The sequence below is a fragment of the Poecilia latipinna genome, unplaced genomic scaffold (assembly GCF_001443285.1).
Source record: "Poecilia latipinna isolate Pla-1442-1.1 unplaced genomic scaffold, P_latipinna-1.0 Scaffold1360, whole genome shotgun sequence".
Taxonomy (NCBI): domain Eukaryota; kingdom Metazoa; phylum Chordata; class Actinopteri; order Cyprinodontiformes; family Poeciliidae; genus Poecilia; species Poecilia latipinna.
This window is the reverse complement of record NW_015113976.1, coordinates 77,092-87,790: the sequence shown is the minus strand read 5'-3', so window position 1 is coordinate 87,790 and position 10,699 is coordinate 77,092. Positions and strand designations below refer to the sequence as shown.

Below are 10,699 nucleotides of genomic sequence, written 5' to 3'. Positions count from 1 at the left end.
ATGTTCTTTGGTCAAGCTAAAATGGAGAAGTGGGAAATGTCACAGCACTCGAGAATGAGCTCATCGTGTAGAAAAAAGGACACGCCAAAACTTATTAATGCTTATATGAAACCGGAACGAATGTCTCGATATGAAGGACGTCTGTTGATTTAGCTGAAAGACGGAGCTCTTGTGAGGTTGGGACAGTTAATGTTTAATTAAACGTTTTTGGCTTTAATTATGTTTGAACTTTGAATTTTCATTGTTGTGACAAATATGGCAGTAGGACTGCTGGGAGGAGGCAGAGTAGCTTGACTTTTTTTTTTCTCACAGATATTTTAGGTGTGATGTTTTTGTCTCGGATGAAGAGAAACTAGCTGAAACCTCTGATGTCATTCTGATGGGAAACAGATAAGATGTACTTGTAAAGAAGAGGATGTGCTTGTCAAGCTTCAGTGCTGGATGTGAGCGTGAGACGCACTTTGTTCATTTATCTGAACGTTGTTTTTGTTGAAGATGACAAAGGTTTTAGCTGTTATTTTAGGTCTGAATGCTCTCCTCTGCTCTGGACATGCTAAAGGTATCTTGATTTTATTGTTCTTTTATTTATTCACACAGAAAGATATGCATATGTGTTCTTTTCTTGATTTGATGTGTGAAAATGTATTATAAACGTACATCAATGTGCTAAATGTGTTGTGCTGTGTTTTAGTTGCTGTGCTGACTATTGATCCCAACTGGTCGACTTTTCATCCTGGAGAGAGCGTGACGTTCATTTGTGACATGAATGAAGGCAAAGACACCGACTGAGAATATAAGATTAGAAGAAATGGAGAACAATTTATGCAATCCGGTCAGCACAAAAGCTACACGTTACAACCTATCAAAACAGCTCATAGTGGTGAATATCAGTGCTGTGGTGTCAGGAAGAGAATCAGTTTGACCAAGTGCAGTGGTACTGTCTCTTTAACTGTTACAGGTGAGTCCAAATGAGCTTTGTCAACTAGATTAGTACATTATAAGAGTTGTGAAGCCAATTAACATGTTTACTCCTCTGTAAGTTAAATCTATATGCAGAAAATCATCTAAGCTTTTTTTTTGTTCCTCCCAAAATGACTTTTTAAACTCAGCAGTTGCAACCCGCCCATCTACAGAAAACACAAATTCTATGCAATACAATTAAACTTACTGTGTTATAATAAAATTATGCTTCATTAGGTGAGCTAATCACAGAATAGCATAAATTGTAGGTTTTTTTTGTTTGTTTTCTTTGGGACATTAAATTAAGATAACACTTTATTCCCATAGGACAGACTCAGTTTTTGAGTTTTGTCATATATTATGATGAGACATTTGAATATTTGTACTCAATCTGACTGGAGAATAACTGAACATGTTGATAATTGACGTTTTTATTTTATTTTATTTAACATCAGCTCAACCCAAAGCCAAACTGACAGCAGGTTCAACAACCATACCAGTAGGGGGCAGTGTGACACTGAGCTGCTCAGTGGAGCCCTCTGCTGGATGGAAATACAGATGGTCCAGAAAGACCATAAACACACCTGAAGTTCAACTCACTGATGAAGAAAACAGAGATATTAATGTAAAACAAGGGGGAATCTACCGATGTGTGGGAGTGAGAGGAAATACAAACTTTCACAGTGTTGTAAGTGACGATGTCATCATCACAATAAGATGTAAGTATTTTTATTTATTTATTTATTTTTAAATGTAGCTGCTGATTGTTTACATTTTAGAGGAAACCCGTGAGTTTCTTTTTTTTTATTTTATTTTATATTTAGGAACTGCCCATATTTAATGTAAACAGTTTCAAACAAGGTTGTTGTGACTCGACGACCAAACTGGCCTCAGATGTTCAGTGGTGAGATGATCACTCTGACATGTGAGGTCCAGGGAGGAGAAACCACTGAGTGGACATGTGAATGGAGGAGAGATGGGAGAACTGTAGCCAGAAGAAATGATAAAGTCTGGACTGTCGGTGTTTCTGAGTTCAGCAGTGGAGACTACATGTGTCAGTGTAGACGAAGAGACGACTGGCATTCTGTGACAAACTGGAGTGAAGAGATCCCAGTGTCTGTGTCAGGTGACAGGATGTTTCGTTATCATTGCCAGCCCAACACAACCAAATCAGGCAGAGCCAAAAAGTTAGCAGAGCGTCTCCCTGAAAGTAATAATTTGTGTGTGTTGGTGTAGAACATTGGAAATCTGGTTTTGTAATCATGCAAATTGCATTTTACTGATTCTGATAAATATTCCACCCAAGTAATAAGTTAACGGTGTTGACTAAGACGTCTTACAGTGTATGTACAATTTCTATTAATGGGAAAAAAAACACGCAATATTTATTCTTGATGAAATTTTGCCTGTGCACTTCAATCGCAAATGAAAATATTTTTCTTCAAGAAATGCTTTCAACGTTTATTTATTTATTTTTTTTCCACTAAGTGAATATATCTTTATTTACTGTAAAGCAGGGGTCACCAACCTTTTTGAGACTGGGAGCTTCTTCACCGGTACAGAGTAACACAAAGGGCTACTTGTTTGATACAGACATACATTTTCTTGGCTCAGCCTTGTAACAGTAATACATATGATTACATGCAGTCTAATCACATTAATGTTGGGGACTACTGACAATAGTTATAAGTAATAATTTACAATGGCAGCTGTGGTTAATTGCTATTATGTGATCAGAAGTTCTTAGTTCAGAGTTTTAAGTTTGATTCCCTTTTTTAGCTTTTCTGTGAGATTCCAAATCTCCCACAAGTGACTGGCAGTATGGATTATTATAGATGCTGTACACACTGTGAGATTTTCCTTTAAATAAAAGAAGGAACGTTATTGTATATTTTTATTATCCAACCCTCTTTACTATTAAAATTGTGCAAAGACTTCTGCTGGTCGGAAAAAAATAAACAAGTCCGACAGATTGGAAGGTAAAACTATCACTGCACATCTCTCCAATGCGCATCATGTGCGCGTCGCACAAACTTAAACCACTAAAGCAGTGAACCCTTTTGTTATGCTAAATACAAATAAAGACACGGAAGCGAAGCCTACCTGTGTGATCCACGGAAAGAGGAGGATGTTGATTCCCAGGTTCAGGTGGTGTCAGACGTCCAAAGGAGGAGAAGGTGAAGCAACAGTGTTTGCTTAATTTTGACTCTTTTGGGGAACGTTTCAGCTAGATTAAATTGTTTAACCCGCAGTCGTAGCGTGACGCTCGGGAAGAGCGGCAGATGTCAGCTAACGGGTGGCCCACTAAGTCTCCGGTTCGGGAAACATCAAATAAGCTCATAACCGGCGACCCGTCAGAACCGAACACGGTAAAAAGCTCAACCGGGATCCAAACCGCTCTTAGAACTACAGGAGGTTCAAACTCTGCTCATTCATTTTTAGCTTACAGAAAAAGCGCAAAGCCGCCAAATAGACAAAGGCAAACTGACCAATAAGATTTAAGCTTTGGGTGCCCTTTGACCCCCACAGACTCAGATGTGCGCTGAGTCCAGCACTGAAGAGTACATGTGTCAGTGTAGAAACAGAGACGACTGGTTTTCTGTTACAAAGTGGAGTGAAAAGATCCCAGTGTCTGGTGAGTCAGGATTATTTGTGCCAGATGAGCATCTCCCAGAAAGTACTAATAAGTGTTGGTAGCTATAGTAGAACATTTAATAATAAAAATTGTGTTTTTATTATTTTTGTAATAATAAAAACACAATTTATGGAGTTTGATTAATATTCCAGCCAAGTAATGAGTTAATAGTGTTGGTTAACGCCTCCTGCTTGTTTCTGACCTGGATCATGGGAATATATGGATAACAAAACCTGAATTTATCCATCTTCACTAAAAATGAATCATTAGAAACCATAATATGTCAGGATACATGTTAGTGTCCAGAAATATAGTCTATTTTTTTCCCTGTTTAATCTTCAATCCAAATGATTTAATAAAAAAAATACATAAATGCTACAAAAGCACTAATGACGTTTAATTTCTTCCTAATGTTTCCTCTTTGCAGTGACTTTCAGAGCTTATTTTCTCATTTTAACATTTTGAGCAATTGAAACAGTTACTGATGTCATTATTGTCACGTCTAATAGATGTTTACAGGTGAGCATTCCTACATTAAAGCTTCATGACTTTTTCTTTTAAATTGCAGATCTAAACCACTTATTGCATTTTATCCATTAAAACCATTTAGCTGTTTGAAAAAAATCAATACAGAGACTGAGGATGTCTGTCTTCAACCTTGATGTCACATTTACATTTTTTTTTGTAGGAAATCATGTCTTTGGGTCTAATGATAACTAACTTATGTCTTCCAGTAACTGTGTCTTCATCTCCTGTGCTCTTAATTGTTGGACTGATTAGTGGAGTCCTCATCATCCTCCTTCTCCTGTTGTGGCGCTACAGACGGTCCAATGGTGAGAGCTTATTTGTCTCACACTGGATCGGATCGCTTCTTCACCAACGATACTTTATTAAATAACAAAATGTATTATGTATCTGTAATTTTTAAATACATTTCATCTATTTCATTCTGGTGTTCATGATGCTGACGCCTCTTTCAATCTCCCACAGATTTATTCTGCTTCAGGTCAGTTTCTAATATCTGTCCTCTCATTTTAAACATGAACTTCTGATTCTTTCATTCGTTGTTACATTTAATTCACTTTAATATTTTTAGCTCTGCCGTCAGTCATGGAGCGGATCAGACTGAAGGTCACGTTTACAGCTCTCTGCTGCATGGTAGGTCACAAAATAAATGTATTTATCGTTTATAATAATAATTTGTTTTCATTTTTTTTGTTGATTCATCCTCATAAAAGCAAAAATACAGACATATTTAAAGACTCAAAGTCCAAATGGAGCTTTTTATTTCTAGCCTACAAAACAACAGAGTTAAATAATTGAACTTTGTGCTGAACTTTTTGTCACAATTAATCCACCAATGTTATGTCTCTGCTGCTCAACATAATAAAATACAGTTATGTCGTTACCATGAGTTTGTTCAGGGCAAATGGTTCATAATTACAAACGATTACAGTCAACAGAAAGATTAAGACGGCAAAGTCATATGAATAATATAACTGCTTTCAGATCAGAACTTTAATCTTGAAATGCTTTTGTTCGCTGCAGGCACCACTTCTGTGTATGAGACAGTCCGTCCACGTGGAGCCACTGCAAACGGTGAAGTTCATGTTTTACAGCAGAGCTGCAGCATCCGACTTATTTAAGGAGATTACAGCTGGCTCATTCAACATGCGGAAATATTTCAGAAACAGAAATGCTGAGAAATACTCTGAACTTTTCACAAAGAGGAGCCATTAGTAAACATTCAGTAGATTTTAAATTAAATTTTAACATTTTTATCCATGTCGCCATTTTAACAGAGAGTCGTCATCATCATCCAGAGGAAGATTCTGTTTACGTTAACATGAGACCAGGACATAAAAGCTCAGCATGAAGGTCAGTGATATTATTATTATTATTATTATTATTATTATTTTATCTATGAATGCATTTATTTATTTAGCTTTTGGGAGGGTAAACTGTCTTGCCTAGTAATTCTCAAGCACCTTCCGATTGACATTGATCACAATTCTGATTTTAAAGGTGCAGTATGATGTAAAGTCGACTTTTGTAAGCTTTACATCATGTTAGTATGGTATTTTTTCATTAAAAAAACATACTTGGAGTGTTGCCTTGATTCTTTCATGCATTTTTGAGAAATCCTTTAATCTCCCGTGGCAACCATTCACCTTTGGAAAACACCTGGGTGGACTTAGCTCCGCCTTCGAGACGAAGCTTCTCCTCAGAGGTGCAGCTTCTGAGCCTCCGCCTCACAGAGCCCCCCTCCCCCCACTCGGCTCCTTCAGACTAGCCTGCAGCAATTGGCAAGCACTAGCTGTTTTGGAATTGGTGTCTCCTGAGCTCACTATGCGAGCTACTTCTCAGTTCAATGCTAATAAAAACGTTGTTTAAAGGGTTAACAGAGGAGCGATGTTGTTATGACTTCCTGGAGGCGGGGTTTCAGAAAGAGCAGGAGCTTCTTAAAGAGATAGAGGCCCAATTCCAGGGTTTTAAGTTACAAAGTCAAAATTCTTGTCTTATTTGATATGTATTGCATTTTTATGTCATCTAACAGTAACATAAATGTTTCATTTGGATAAATTGAAGCACATGTTAATTTTTTAAATATATCCTCTCTCTCTCTCTCTCTCTCTCTCTCTCAGCAGGAAATTGGAGTTCAGCAGCAACAGATCCTCCAGATTATTCTACGATCAGAAACTACACTGAATATCTCTGCTGCCATGTTTCCATTATATGTTATGATGATTATTACTTTTCTGCAGTTTTACGATGATTTATGCAATATCTCTTCAAGAATCAAATGTGCTCTAATTTTACATTTTCCCCCATGTCATAAATAGGACAGGTCGAACATTCATAACATGAAATGTTGTAAGATTCTTGTGAAATGAAATTAAAGGTGAAAATTACAAACTCCCTTCTGACCTGGACAGCTGAATTTGTAGCTTTTGCATTTATGCTGTGCTTGTAGTAAATACAAGACTATCACAGTTTGAATATCGGTGCTTGTTTCCAATAAAATGAGTGAAGGTTCATGAATGCATGGTGTGTAAAACATTAATGATGTTGATTGGATTGTTTTAAAGTTTTGTTCAGTGTTAACAAAAAACAGTATTTAAGTTTGCAGTCTAAGAAGACGTGACACGAGTATTCAGTCTGTTACGAGTTCAAAGCAGAAAGAATGAAATATTTTGTTTTCAAACTGGTGGAAAATGATTGGACATTATGATCCTACATGTGGACTTTCATTGTTTACTGGTATTAAATTTGATTCCACAATCTGCAGAAAGATTAACAAGACGAACAATGAGGTTAACAACATGTGCAACAAATTATGATTTTATGTTGTATTTATTAAAATAACACGTCAAACAATTGGTTAAAGGCTCTGCACTAAAGCGTAAAGCCTTATTTAACAGGTTTCCCTCAAAATGGCTTCTGTTAGGTGGACAGGAAGTGTCAGTTCTCCATGGTGAAACAAAAAAAAGATTGACGTCAGAGGTTTTAAAATGAAAAAGTAAAAACAGTCCTTTTTTAGGTTGCTTTGATGAATTCAGTGCAACTTGTGTTAAAATAAAATGCAAAAAATATTCCTCCGACCCACAGAAAGTCATTATCAGGCCTGGAAATCGGCATGAGAAATCCTTCCTGTCAGGCTTGTTGTGCAGCGATGTCACTTCCTGTGTTTGAACGACGCAGATTAAATGAAAAAAATGAACAAAATGTTCACTTTTGACAGTATGTGCATTGACTTATCTTCTTTTGTAGTTATTTTTTTTAACTTACTTTTAAACTAATCTTTTATTTAATGATAAAAATTCTTTATAAGACTCACTAATGTAATGATTTTTAAGACGTGTTATCTTTGTTCTCTCCTATTTACATTAGGTTTTTGAGATTTTTTTGTTTGTTTTGCACATATTTTCATCTAGTTTTTTGAGCAAATAAATCTTTTAAGCTAAACTGAACATTACCTTTAAACAAATGGTTACCTAAAACCATTTAACTGGCCTATGTATTTGTGAGTCACCTTAGTTTACGGAAGTTAAACTAAGTGTCAAAATATTGTGTGGGAAGTTTCAACATTTTTCGTGGTAGTTCTTAAGTTTTAGCTGTGATGTTTTTCAGATGAAGATAAAAAAAGTGACCATGAACTCACAGAACAGGAAACTAGCGATGTCATACTGATCGGAAATATTGGTGATGTGAATAGAACGTGGTCAGTGTCAGAGCTGCACGCTAAGCAGGAACACTGAGCTCGTTTATCTGAACTTTTAACGTTTATAATGACAAAAGTTTTAGGTTTTATTTTAATGATGAATACACTCCTCTGCTGCGGACATGCTGAAGGTATTTTCTCTTTTATTCCTCATATTTACTTATAAACTCAGAATGAGGCACGTCTGTATTAACTGCATGATAAATGTGCTAAATGTGTTGTGCTGCGTTTTAGGTGCAAATCTGACTATTGACCCCAACTGGTCGACTTTTCATCCTGGAGAGAGCGTGACCTTCACTTGTGACATGAATGAAGGCAAAGACACCGACTGGGAATATGAGATTAGAAGAAATGGAGAACAATTTATTCAATCCGATCAGCACAAAAGCTACACATTACAACCTATCCAAATCGATCACAGTGGTGAATATCAGTGCTCTGGTGTCAGGAAGAGCTTCAGTTTGACCAAGTGCAGTGGTACTGTCTCTTTAAATGTTACAGGTGAGTCCAAATGAGCTTTGTCAACTAGATTTGTACATTATAAGAGTTGATATGCAGAAAATCGTCTTAGATTTTTTTGTTCCTCCCAAAATGACTTTTTAAACTCAGCAGTTGCAACTCGCCCATCTACAGAAAACACAAATTCTATGAAATACAATTAAACTTACTATGTTATAATTAAATTATGCTTCATTAGGTGAGCTAATCACAGAATAGCATAAATTTTTGTTTGTTTGTTTGTTTTCTTTGGGACATTAAATTAAGATAACACTTATTCCCATTGGACATACTCAGTTATTGAGTTTTGTCATATATTATGATGAGACATTTGAACATTTGTACTCAATCTGACTGGAGAATAACTGAACATTTTGATAATTGACATTTTTATTTTATTTTATTTAACATCAGCTCAACCCAAAGCCAAACTGACTGCAGGTCCTACAACCATACCAGTAGGGGGCAGTGTGACACTGAGCTGCTCAGTGGAGCCCTCTGCTGGATGGAAATACAGATGGTGGAGACGGACATCAGACACACCTGAAGTTCAACTCACTGATGAAAACAGAGATATTAATGTAAAACAAGGGGGAATCTACCGATGTGTGGGAGAGAGAGGAAATACAAACTTTCAAAGTCTTGTAAGTGACGATGTCATCATCACAATAACCTGTAAGTTCAAATGTTTTTTTTAATGCAGCTATTGGTTATTGTTTACATTTTGTTGAAACCCATAAGGTATTAAAATTTATTTTAATTTTTTCCAACTTTTCATATCTAATTAATACAGTTTCCAACGAGGTTGTTGTGACTCGACGACCAAACTGGCCTCAGATCTTCAGTGGTGAGACGATCACTCTGACATGTGAGGTCCAGGGAGGAGAAACCACTGAGTGGACATGTGAATGGAGGAGAGATCGGACAACTGTAGCCAGAAGAAATGATAAAGTCTGGACTGTCAGTGTTTCTGAGTCCAGCAGTGGAGACTACATGTGTCAGTGTAGACGCAGAGACGACTGGCGTTCTGTGACAAAGTGGAGTGAAAAGGTCCCAGTGTCTGTGTCAGGTGAGTCAGGCTTTCTGTCATTGAGGCCAGCCCAAAAACAACCAAATCATGCAGAGTCAAAAGGTTACTAATAATTTATGTGTTGGTGTAGAACATTGGAAATCTGTTTTTGTAATCTTGCAAGTTGTAGTTTACTGATTCTGATAAATATTCCAGCCAAGTAATAAGTCAATGGTGCTGATTAACACGTCTTACTTGTTTCTGACTTGGGATCATGAGACTATGTCCTTTAATCATCAACAGTGTATGTACAATTTTTATTAATGACAAAAAAACAATATTTATTCTTGATTGAATTGTGCCTGTGCACTTTAATCATCTCAAGTGAAAATATATTTCTTCAAGTAATACTTTGAACATTTTGTTAAATTTTTTCCACTGAATATAAGTATATAAGTGAATATATTTATATTTAAAGCAATCAGTAGATGCATATAAATTAACTTTTTCACTACACTGCACTTTTTTAAGAAAATGGTTTAAGTCAATAATGTTCACATAAAATCACAAATACACAAAATACAAGTAGCAAATAGTTGATGGATATATAACCCATGTTTTGTTTCTTTCAAAAATATTTTTTTAATTAAAATTCACATTTAAGTGTTACAAGTCCAAATATGAACCTCATTCACTATTCCTATGAGGGAAACTCAATTACTGAGGTTTGTCATATGATGAGATCTTTAGGTATTTACAGTCAGCTTGATTACATCATAACGTATTTATTTCATTAACATCAGCTCAACCCAGAGCCAAACTGACAGCAGGTCCAACAACCATACCAGTAGGGGGCAGTGTGACACTGAACTGCTCAGTGGAGCCCTCTGCTGGATGGAAATACAGATGGTGGAGACGGACATCAGACACACCTGAAGTTCAACTCACTGATGAAGAAAACAGAGATATTAATGTAAAACAAGGGGGAATCTACCGATGTGTGGGAGTGAGAGGAAATACAACCTTTCACAGTGTTGTAAGTGACGAGGTCAACATCACAGTAACCTGTAAGTTCAAAGGTTTTTTTGTTTTTCTTGTTTTTTTTAATGCAGCTATTGGTTATTGTTTACATTTTGTTGAAACCCATAAGGTATTAAAATTTATTTTAATTTTTTTCAACTTTTCATATCTAATTAATACAGTTTCCAACGAGGTTGTTGTGACTCGACGACCAAACTGCACTGAAAAAAGTAAGCTATAGAATTTACCTAATAAATCTGAGGTAACAATTTGCATCGACTTTTTTGTGGTAAATTTAGTACCATATATTGAGTATAAAATACCTGAACAAAAAATATATGAAATACTTAAAGAT

The 10,699-nt window shown here is 36.1% G+C and overlaps 1 protein-coding gene and 1 long non-coding RNA gene across 2 annotated transcripts in view; one reads left to right on the top strand and one right to left on the bottom strand.

Moving 5' to 3' along the window:
* Nucleotides 1–1,512: 1,512 nt before the first annotated feature.
* On the bottom strand, nucleotides 1,513–10,574 carry LOC106962014 (uncharacterized). Its single transcript, XR_001427883.1, has 3 exons — nucleotides 10,525–10,574; nucleotides 10,257–10,389; nucleotides 1,513–1,544 (listed from the first exon to the last, which is right to left on the bottom strand). It is a non-coding gene; the product is annotated as an uncharacterized LOC106962014 (long non-coding RNA).
* LOC106962007 (uncharacterized) overlaps nucleotides 7,842–10,699 on the top strand; it is a 15,877-nt gene continuing 13,019 nt past the window's right edge. The window contains exons 1-5 of the mRNA XM_015056148.1: nucleotides 7,842–7,948; nucleotides 8,052–8,318; nucleotides 8,730–8,990; nucleotides 9,109–9,384; nucleotides 10,128–10,391. Coding sequence (XP_014911634.1) covers nucleotides 7,885–7,948; nucleotides 8,052–8,318; nucleotides 8,730–8,990; nucleotides 9,109–9,384; nucleotides 10,128–10,391 — 1,132 coding nt within the window. The 5' untranslated portion in view covers nucleotides 7,842–7,884. The remainder of the gene's footprint in view (nucleotides 7,949–8,051; nucleotides 8,319–8,729; nucleotides 8,991–9,108; nucleotides 9,385–10,127; nucleotides 10,392–10,699) is intronic.